Below are 11,017 nucleotides of genomic sequence, written 5' to 3'. Positions count from 1 at the left end.
ACACAAACCAGACACTGTGACAGATTTTGAGTGTTTTATTTGTTTTGCTCCATATCAGTTAGAGGTTGTCATGTTGGTGTTCCCATAATTAGTCAAGATGGTAATTTACCATTTACCATTTACCAATTAGTCAAGATCACTGTAAAGCTGTTTTTAATCAATCTGTAGTGTAAAAAGTGCTATATAAATAATCACATAATAAAATTACCAGTGAGTTCACTCTAAAGACAGTAAAGTTTAGAAGGTTGTGTACCTGCCTATTCTGTGTTCTGTATATTTATATGGATTGCCATTGTGGAAGAACTGTTAAGTTCAGAGAAAAAAAACAGTACTGAACATGCTTTTATGTGAAACAGAAAAAAAAGAAAAAAAAAACTTAAGCACCTAGAGGAAAATCTATAAATATACTGACCTCTTGTGGAAAATGTAGGAATGTAGGCATACATTTGGACTAACTTACTCTATTTGTCTCATCTATATACAGTGTAATATATGCAGTATACAAGTCACCAGTTCTAAAAGGTTTTTGTTGTTGTTTTTTTTAGTTAAAGGGAGGTTAATTTTACCATTAACGTACTGTTGTTTAATGAGCTTACCATTAACGCAGTGATAGCAAACACTAAAACAAGTGGCAGATTTAAGTTACCAATCATCACACTATCATTTAAAGAGACAATTATTTCCTGATTTCATTGGAGGTGTATTTGGCACCACCTGCTTTTTTAAAGCAACACCCCACACAATCTTTATTATAAATAACAGCCATGTGGGTAAGCTAGAAAGAGATAGAGATGTGGATCACTCTTCAAATCTGCCTGTATCTGTCTTTTAACTGTATCTCTGTAGCTTCAGTCCTCAGGTCAGGCATCTGCCAGCTCCAGGGACACTTCAAGTTAAACGGGATGTTCCAGGATGGAGATCTTATACTAGGAGGTCTGTTTGAGGTTCACTTCCTCACAGTGTTCCCAGAGTTGAGCTTCAGAATGGAACCAGAACCACCTTTCTGTGAGCAGTGAGTCAGAGACAAACTGGACAAGGATGCCTACTCGACAAAATTAAGAAAACTAAAACATAGTTACTGAACTGTCTTGTAATTATAAATTGCATGAACTTTTTTTATTCATCAGAACTAATTTGATCAATTGCTTTATTTTTTTATTTTTGCATACAAATCTGAGTTTGTAAATCAAATGAAGAGTGTATAATTTACCATATGATAATGTCGGAAACGGTTTTATACAATCAATTCAGAAACATTGAAATATTATTATTTATCTTGCTTTTTATAGGTTTGATAAGGCAAGTTTCCAGCAGGCACAGACTATGGCCTTTGCGATAGATGAGATCAATAAGAATCCAAACCTGCTTCCTAACATCACTCTTGGATACCATCTTTATGACAATTGTGTAAAGTTGGGAGTGGCATTCAGAGCTGCTACAGCTCTGGTTAGTGGGACTGAGGATTCCTTCTCCAACCTAAACTGTGCTGGCCTACCACCAGTGATTGCTATTGTGGGGGATCCGGGGTCTACTCACTCAATTGCAATCTCTAGTGTATTGGGGCTGTTTAGAGTGCCTATGGTAAGTGTGAATGTGAAATGCAAAATGTTATTTATTGTTACATTTTAATTGTAATAGATACAAAAATGATAGTCTGCATATAATGCTTCCAAATATTTCTTTCTCTTTTGCTAGAGTGTGAAATATCTGATACGACACAGAAGACTTATTTGCTGCTCATTTGTGTCTCTTCTATAAGGTTAGCTACTTTGCCACCTGCTCCTGTTTGAGTGACAGGAAAAAGTACCCCTCTTTCTTCAGAACAATTCCCAGTGATGCCTTCCAAGTGCGTGCTATGGTTCAGATCTTGAGGTATTTTGAATGGACCTGGGTTGGTCTTCTCTACAGTGATGATGACTACGGCATCCATGCCTCTCAGTCCTTCCACAAAGATGTGCAGTTATTTGGAGGTTGTGTTGACTTTTCTGAAATGCTGCCTCGTGATAATAACCGTAGAGATATTCAGAGTATAGTGGGAGTGATTCAGGCCTCTACAGCTAGAGTGGTGGTGGTGTTCTCCACTGAAGCCTATTTGTTACCACTGATGGATGAGGTGGTATTACAAAATGTGACAGGCAGACAGTGGATTGCAAGTGAAGCTTGGGCTACTTCACCTGTGTTTCACACTCAGCGTCTTATGCCTTTCCTGGGGGGCACACTGGGCATCGCCATCAGGCGTGGGGAGATCCAGGGACTTCGTAAATTTCTTTATTACCTCCGCCCTGACAACAATCCAAAAAACAATATGGTAAGAATCTTCTGGGAAAACATGTTCGGGTGCAGTTTTGACGCTGGAGGCAGAGAGGTAGAGGGAGAAAAAAAGGGGTGTTTAGGGCAAGAAGATCTGAAAAGCACAGAAACAGCATACACTGATGTTTCAGAGCTGAGGGCATCTTATAATGTGTATAAAGCAGTGTATGCCCTTGCACATGCGCTTCATGACCTGACGCAGTGTGAGGAGGGCAGAGGACCATTTAGTGGAAACAGATGTGCCAACATAACCAACTTGCAGCCCTGGCAGGTAAAGCAGAAATACTACATGAACACAGAAGTGACACACATAATTCTACATGTTTATACACAATATAGAAACACATATAACACCTGTCGTGTCTGTAACCTGTACAGGTAGTCCATTACCTACAGAAAGTGAACTTCACCACTGGCTTTGGGGATCATGTGTCATTTGATAAGAATGGTGATGTTCTGGCCATCTATGATGTGATGAACTGGCAGCCAAGTTCAGATGGTGCGATAAGGGTCAGCACAATTGGTGTAGTGAATGAAGGGGCTACAGCAGGGAAGGTGCTCAAATTAAATGAGGATGAAATATTTTGGAACTTTGAGAACAAAAAAGTAATTAATATATCAATTTCAAAACTAGTATTACTATACACACACACACACACACACACACACACACACACACACACACACACACACACACACACACACACACACACACACACACACACACACACACACACACACACACACAAACAAACACACACACCACTAAAAAGAGTGATAACAGATCTTGTGCCTCTTAGCCCCCACGGTCTGTGTGCAGTGAGAGTTGCCCCCTTGGCACCAGACGAGCCAGGAAGAAGGGCCTTCCTGTCTGCTGTTTTGACTGCCTGCCATGCGGAGATGGAGAGATTTCAAATACAAAAGGTAAAGAAGTCCTATTCCAAAATCTTAATATATATATTGAAAGATAATTTCCTTTTCAAATTTGGTTTACACACAGATGCTATTGAGTGCACAAGATGTCCAGATGAGTTCTGGTCCAGTATAAATAAAGATCGGTGTGTCCCCAAAGAAGTAGAGTATCTATCATATGATGCACCTCTGGGCATCTCTCTGACCACTTTTTCTCTGCTTGGCACCTGTTTCTGCACACTTGTGATGGTCATCTTCACTCATCACCGTAGCACTCCTGTAGTACGTGCCAACAATTCAGAGCTAAGCTTCCTGCTTCTGTTCTCACTCAAACTGTGTTTTCTTTGTGTGCTATTGTTCATTGGCCAGCCACAGGTGTGGACATGTCAATTAAGACATGCTGCATTTGGCATAAGCTTTGTCCTGTGCGTCTCCAGCATCCTGGTGAAGACCATGGTAGTAATAGCTGTGTTCAAGTCATCTCGACCTGAGGGTAAAGGTGTCATGAAATGGTTTGGTGTAGCTCAACAAAGAGGCACTGTCATGTCCCTAACTGCCCTTCAGGTTCTGATATGCATAATATGGTTAACCACTTCATCTCCAACACCCTATAAAAACAGCCAGTATATCACCTCTAAAATAGTATATGAATGTGCGATTGGCTCAGTGGCTGGGTTTTCTATGCTGCTCGGATACATTGGCCTCCTGGCAGCAGTAAGTTTCATCTTAGCCTTCCTGGCAAGAAACCTACCAGATAATTTTAATGAAGCCAAATTCATTACCTTCAGTATGTTGATATTCTGTGCTGTGTGGATAGCATTTGTTCCAGCATATGTGAGCTCACCAGGGAAATATGCAGTGGCTGTGGAAATATTTGCAATTTTAGCTTCCAGTTTTGGATTATTGGTGGCCATATTTGCCCCAAAGTGCTACATCATCCTTTTACATCCAGAGAGAAACACTAAAAAAGTAATCATGGGAAGAGACTCACAAAATTAATAGTTAACATACACTGGACATTTTTACATTGAGAAATAAAAAAAAAACTGTGAACTGTGATCATGTTTTAGTCTTTAATAACAATGGTTTCCCATATATATATGCAACAAAAGCAAGACAGTGAATGGTCTTAATTTTATTGGCCACATTTAGACCTGATATTAAAAGTACACTATTAATAAACAAACAGAAGAACATTGTAACCGGAGCTCGTAGAAATGGTTTGGAAGATGGGTTTATAAAACACTGACTACGTTTACATGCAGCCAATAACCCTTTCAAAACCGGAATATTAGCAATAACCCGGTCGCGCACGGCCATGTAAACACTGGCAAAAACCCGAATATGCTCATATCCCGGATTTTAAAAACCCGGATATGATAACAGGGGTACCCCTTTCCTAACCTCAATTTTTGGTCATGTAAACGCGTATCAGCATATCCCCATAGTGATTTGTGTTCTGCGCATGTTCTATTCGCAAGGAAACTTGGTCTTTTGAGTAGAGGAATGTCTCGGCGCATACAAAAACCCGCGTGCAGTATACGGGAAGTAAACATGGCTAGACGCAGCACAGCATACTTTTGGAGCGAGGTCAGTACCAGCACAAGAAACGGGCGTGGTGGATGGGCTCAGTAGCGCCACCGTTTGTCAAAAGTTTGGGAGGGTTAGTTTTACCTACAGTCACAAAACGCCTCGGTTACGACTGTAGGGAACGAGACGGTGCGTTGATTGACGCCAAGGGAATGCTTTGCGTGATGATGTATTGAAGCACATATAAAATCAGTCCAATGGTGTGACGGAACGTCAGAGGCGGGTGACGTCATGAACCAGGAAACTACAAAGCCTGCCCAAACAAAGCAGCACTAGCTCTGTAAGGTCTGAGCAAGTCGCTTACAGGCACTTAGGAGATATGGCAGGTGACGCAGCGTCTAGTTCCCTCTTCAGGGAACCGAGGTTACAGTCGTAACCGAGGCGTTCCCTTTCAAGGGAACTCAAGCTGCAACAATTGACGCTAAGGGAACGTCTGTACCAACGCCACCATAGCGAGAAGTGTCAGTCCAGTGTGAAATCAAAACAAGCAGCATTAGGACAAGAGCACCCGGGACCCTGGTGTAGAGTCCAAGTCCAGAGAGTAAAATCTGATGAATGTGTGCGGTGAAGACCACCTTGCTGCATCACAAACGTCCTGAAGGGGCACTTCTGACAATAGTGCCTTAGAGGCCGCCATACTCCTAGTTGAACTGGACCGAACAGCCGTAGATGAAGGCTGTCCGGTCGACTCATAAGCAAGTGAGATAGCCTCGACCACCCACTTGCTCATTCTTTGCTTAGAGGCTGGGGACCCTTTGTTAGGGGGTCCAAAACAGACAAACAGCCGATCAGCTTTACGCCACAGGGCAGCTCTGTGGACGTAAGCATCCAGTGCCCTGACTGGGCATAGCAAATTATTATTTTCCTGGTCCGAATTCTGAAAAGGGGAAGGACAGAAGGCCTGCAGCACTATACAGGTCCTTCTAAAAAATTAGCATATTGTGATAAAGTTCATTATTTTCCATAATGTAATGATACAAATTAAACTTTCATATATTTTAGATTCATTGCACACCAACTGAAATATTTCAGGTATTTTATTGTTTTAATACTGATGATTTTGGCATACAGCTCATGAAAACCCAAAATTCCTGTCTCAAAAAATTAGCATATCATGAAAAGGGTCTCTAAACAAGCTATTAACCTAATCATCTGAATCAACTAATTAACTCTAAACACCTGCAAAAGATTCCTGAGGCTTTTAAAAACTCCCAGCCTGTTTCATTACTCAAAACCGCAATCATGGGTAAGACTGCCGACCTGACTGCTGTCCAGAAGGTCATCATTGACACCCTCAAGCAAGAGGGTAAGACACAGAAAGAAATTTCTGAACAAATAGGCTGTTCCCAGAGTGCTGTATCAAGGCACCTCAGTGGGAAGTCTGTGGGAAGGAAAAAGTGTGGCAAAAAACGCTGCACAACGAGAAGAGATGACCGGACCCTGAGGAAGATTGTGGAGAAGGACCGATTCCAGACCTTGGGGGACCTGCGGAAGCAGTGGACTGAGTCTGGAGTAGAAACATCCAGAGCCATCGTGCACAGGGGTGTGCAGGAAATGGGCTACAGGTGCCGCATTCCCCAGGTCAAGCCACTTTTGAAACCGAAACAAAGGCAGAAGCGCCTGACCTGGGGTACAGAGAAGCAGCACTGGACTGTTGCTCAGTTTTGCATGTCATTCGGAAATCAAGGTGCCAGAGACTGGAGGAAGACTGGGGAGAAGGAAATGCCAAAAGTCCAGTGTCAAGTACCCACAGTCAGTGATGGTCTGGGTGCCATGTCAGCTGCTGGTGTTGGTCCACTGTGTTTTATCAAGGGCAGGGTCAAGGTAGCTAGCTATCAGGAGATTTTGGAGCACTTCATGGTTGAAGCACTTCATCAGCTGAAAAGCTTTATGGAGATGAAGATTTCGTTTTTCAGCACGACCTGGCACCTGCTCACAGTGCCAAAACCACTGGTAAATGGTTTACTGACCATGGTATTACTGTGCTCAATTGGCCTGACAACTCTCCTGACCTGAACCCCATAGAGAATCTGTGGGATATTGAGAAGAAAAAGTTGAGAGACGCAAGACCCAACACTCTGGATGAGCTTAAGGCCGCTATCGAAGCATCCTGGGCCTCCATAACACCTCAGCAGTGCCACAGGCTGATTGCCTCCATGCCACGCCGCATTGAAGCAGTCATTTCTGCAAAAGGATTCCCGACCATGTATTGAGTGCATAACTGAACATAATTATTTGAAGGTTGACTTTTTTTTTGTATTAAAAACACTTCTTTTATTGGTCGGATGAAATATGCTAATTTTTTGAGACAGGAATTTTGGGTTTTCATGAGCTGTTTGCCAAAATCATCAGTATTAAACAATAAAAGACCTGAAATATTTCAGTTGGTGTGCAATGAATCTAAAATATATGAAAGTTTAATTTTTATCATTACATTATGGAAAATAATGAACTTTATCACAATATGCTAATTTTTTTAGAAGGACCTGTAGATCAGGCCACATTAGTGGGGACCTTGGGAACATAACCTGGTCAAGGATGAAGGAACGCTTTAACCATGCCAGGTGCAAATTCCAAGCACGAGGGTGCAACCGACAAAGCCTGAAGATCTCCTATTCTTTTAAGAGATGAGATAGCGAGGAGGAACAGAGTTTTCAAGGTCATAAATCTGGCTGGCACCTTCTCCAGAGGCTCAAAGGGAGCCTGGGAAAGGCCTTGAAGGACAATGGCCAGGTCCCAAGTCGGAACCCTGGTACACGCAGCAGGCCTAAGTCTCAAGGTGCCACGGAGGAAACAAGATACCAAGGGGTCTTTACCCAAAGACATTGCACCCAAAGGAATGTGGTAAGCACCTATGGCCACCACATAACTCTTTAAAGTGGACGGGGATAGACCTGCAGTGAACCGCTCCTGCAGAAACTCCAGCACTGTACCAACTCCGTTCCCCGGGCCTCGGCCCTGCCTCGACAGGATGTCTGTTCCTATTTTCTGTAATAGTGAGTAGGTACTCTGTAATAGTACTCTGTAATAGAGTAATAGTGCTAGGCCGAACGAAAGAACTCGATATTGGTATGCTTTGCCCCCCAAAAGCAAACCTCAGGAACTTGATATTATCCTGCCCCGGTGGCCAGCTGCTGCCTCCACCCGCCGCCGGTGGCAGCTCCTCCGCCTGCTCGTCGCCGTGGGCGTTCCCCGGCCGCCGCTCCTGCTGGCCCTCCGCACCAGCCTCCACCCAGGCCTCAGCATGGAGCCGGCCGCAGTAGAGATGCCCAGCGACAGCGAAAGCATTCCGGAGCGGGCCGCCCAGGAATGGATGAGATGCTCTTGGAGTGGCGCGATCACTCCCTCCCCCCGGGTGAGAGCCGGGGGTGGAGCCTTTGTTTGTGTGAATGTCTGTTCCGCCGCTGGCTCCTTAAAGAAAAAAAAAAGCGGGGCAAGCGGTACCCACACTTCAAAGAGCGAGCAATTCATCTGTTCCTGGGTCCCAAGAGGGCCAGTCTGGCGGGTGTGACCCTGTATAGCCTTACACCCCTCAGCTCCCCCTTGGTCGCCAGCAGGCAGCTTGGTGCGTTCGAGGACCCGGTCATCCGCCTTCTCACGCGCCCCCTGCCGCTTGTGGAGACAGGTAAGTGTTGCACAGCACACTAACACCACTCTCTCTACTTTGCTGCCCCACCTCAGGCTCGGCTACCCCGCTCAAGTCAGTGATAGTCATCACATTAGGTGTTGAGCAGACGTGCTCCTGAAAATTCAGTGATATTCATCACACCGAGTGTTGAGCAGTGCTCCTGACTTGTGCTTGCTTATCTTATCCTGCTGGCGAAGGATTTGATATAGCCGCTCCTCCAGCCGGTACGAAGGCCAGTTGTAAACTCGTTCTTCGTGCTACTAGGTGGTGGGTCGTGACCATCTTGGCCCTAGATTGGTCTGCAGCTCCGACCTGAAAGACATTTGCTTAAAAACAGATCTCTACCTTCCGCACCGCAGGCCATCCTGTGGGTTGCGTGTAAGGGTGGAGTATCAGTACATTGTCCTTCTCTTCGAGTGCTCCAGAGCCCGTTGGGTCTTCAGGTCAACTGGAAGAGAGTAATCTCGCCGACGGGCTGAGTATCTCTTTTTCAGTTTTGGAGATAGACTCGGTCTAACACGTCTCTCCAATGAGAATGTGTTCAGTTGGTGTTTGAAGTGAGAAAGGGTCCCACTACAAGAACTTTCAGAGGCTCCTGGGGTATATGGTAGTTGCAGCCATTTGCTTCCTCCATATGTGAACGCTTCAGCGCTAGCTTCATGATCGAGTCCCGAGGTGACCGTGGCAGAGCAGCTCACCCTGTGTGACTATAGTTTATCCCGGTCTGCTGCCAAACCCTCTTCAACAGAGGGGCCATGTACAAAGGGCGTGTTTTAACGGGGGCCTGGGCAACCCTCGACTACACGGGCATTCGTGCCTCGAGTTGTTAGACATTGCGGCCGTTGCGCAAGCTTCCCTTACATGTCACAACTCACCCGTCACCTCCTCCTTGGAGTCAGAAGCTTCTGAGGACGCTTTGTTCCACTCTTCCCGCTCTACTCAATCGTGCCGCCATCGAGTCTCACGACAGTTATAGCCAGGGCAAGTGGAGACTCCATCCCCTGGGTCCAGCTGGGTCATGACCATTCCAGGGCCGCTCAGTTGCCCCTCCGGTTTCGTCTTCTTGCCAGTGTTTTTACAAACCGAGCGGACTACCCTTGGACAAACACTGGCTCTCAGCCACCCCAGGGGCCCGCAGAAATGCGTTTAACCCCAGTGAGCCTTCTAAAAGCGACTGCGACTCATGGTCGCCTTGCGCCTGCTCAAGTCAGTGAATTCATCACTCTTCATGTTGAGCAGAAATGCTCTTGAAACTCAGTGAAGTTCATCGCACTCAGGTGTTGAGCAGCAATGCTCCTGTAGCTCAGAGAGTTCATCACACTCAGGTGTTGAGCAGAAATGCTCCTGTAGCTCAGTGAATTCGTCACACGCAGTGCTGAGCAGAAATCCTCCTGGTGCTCAGTGAAGTTCTTCGCACTCAAGTGTTGAGCAGAAATGCTCCTGAAGCTCAGTGAGTTTATCACACTCAGGTGTTGAGCAGGAATGCTCCTGAAGCTCAGTGAACTTGTCACACTCAAGTGCTGAGCAGAAATGCTCCTGGTGCTCAGTGAAGTTCTTCGTACTCAAGTGTTGGGCAGAAATGCTCCTGAAGCTCAGTGAGTTTATCACACTCAGGTGTTGAGCAGGAATGCTCCTGAAGCTCAGTGAACTTGTCACACTCAAGTGCTGAGCAGAAGATGCTCCTGAAGCCCAGTGATCTTCACATGTTGTGTTGAGCAACGCTCCTGTCTTTTTGCGCCTGTCGCTTGCACCTACGTGCTAAGTCAGGAGAGGAACAGGTCTTCATAGTTGCCCCTTATTGGCCCAACTAGACCTGGTTCCCATCGACAGCCTTCCTGACTTCCCCTGAAAACTCTTTCAGGGACGGGGCACAAGGGCACCCGCGTTCTTCCCCCGGAGATTCCAGGCGGTCTTATATCTGAACGCGGAGGTTCAGGTGGCTATCACAGGGCATGTGATAGTTACCATCACTTCTGCGAGCACCCCCTAGAAATGGGTAGCGTGCTTACGCCTTTAGAAGTGGAACCTAGTCGTTGAGTGCGTCTTCTCTCCAGAGGAGATCCTGAAAGCTTTCGATCACTTCAGTGCTCTCTTTCCTGCAAAATGGGTTGCAGTAGGCTGTTTTCCTTCACCCTCAAAATGATGTTGCCTCGGTGTTTAAACGACGCTCATCGTGTTGCAGAAGTGTGCAGAATATATGTGCGATATGCTTTGCTAAACAGATTCTAGAGTTGGGGGCTGGACGACACCTAGTTGAACCGCTGCTTCCCGTGGGCTCCCTTCTCATGAAGCCAGTTTCACCGTGAGCCTGGTTCAAGTGTCGGCTTGCTGCGCCATTCCCCTCCTATAGACTGGATACGTGCGCCTTTCTACTCCAGTTGAGTTCCCTTAAAATTGAACCCTGTTGAGTTCCTCCACACCCCTCCGACGTCGGACGTGCGGAACGTCTGGTGTTAGGCCTACGACTCGTAAGCAGTGTGGAACCTGTGTTAGGCTGGGTCCATATGTTGCGGTCCCTACGGCGACCCCATATGTGTATTCTTCCACGATACGGCTCCCTGCGGCGAGCCCGTGTCT

General features: G+C 45.8%; 1 protein-coding gene across 2 annotated transcripts; it reads left to right on the top strand.

The window, feature by feature from the left end:
- Window positions 1-730: 730 nt before the first annotated feature.
- On the top strand, window positions 731-4,221 carry LOC143697126 (extracellular calcium-sensing receptor-like). Of its 2 annotated transcripts, none has more exons than XM_077194041.1 (6): window positions 731-1,012; window positions 1,290-1,581; window positions 1,760-2,581; window positions 2,689-2,916; window positions 3,111-3,234; window positions 3,311-4,221. In XM_077194041.1, the coding sequence occupies exons 1-6, from the start codon at window positions 792-794 to the stop codon at window positions 4,219-4,221; spliced, it is 2,598 nt and encodes an 865-aa protein (XP_077050156.1). In that variant the 5' UTR covers window positions 731-791. The 2 variants fall into 2 exon arrangements, with proteins under 2 accessions (XP_077050156.1, XP_077050157.1); XM_077194042.1 differs by having other exon boundaries at window positions 858-1,012; window positions 2,689-2,865.
- Window positions 4,222-11,017: the final 6,796 nt, after the last annotated feature.

The sequence above is a fragment of the Siphateles boraxobius genome, unplaced genomic scaffold (genome assembly GCF_051911475.1).
Source record: "Siphateles boraxobius isolate OS27281-9 unplaced genomic scaffold, OSU_SipBor_1 31, whole genome shotgun sequence".
Taxonomy (NCBI): domain Eukaryota; kingdom Metazoa; phylum Chordata; class Actinopteri; order Cypriniformes; family Leuciscidae; genus Siphateles; species Siphateles boraxobius.
The sequence above is the reverse complement of the archived record's forward strand: the minus strand, read 5'-3'. Positions and strand labels throughout refer to the sequence as shown.

Coding starts and splice junctions, on each gene's coding strand:
- LOC143697126 (XM_077194041.1), top strand. CDS start 792: ATGTGGATCACTCTTCAAATCTGCCTGTATCTGTCTTTTAACTGTATC. Junction 1,582..1,759: donor GGCTGTTTAGAGTGCCTATG/GTAAGTGTGAAT, acceptor CTCTTCTATAAG/GTTAGCTACTTTGCCACCTG. Junction 2,582..2,688: donor CCAACTTGCAGCCCTGGCAG/GTAAAGCAGAAA, acceptor TAACCTGTACAG/GTAGTCCATTACCTACAGAA.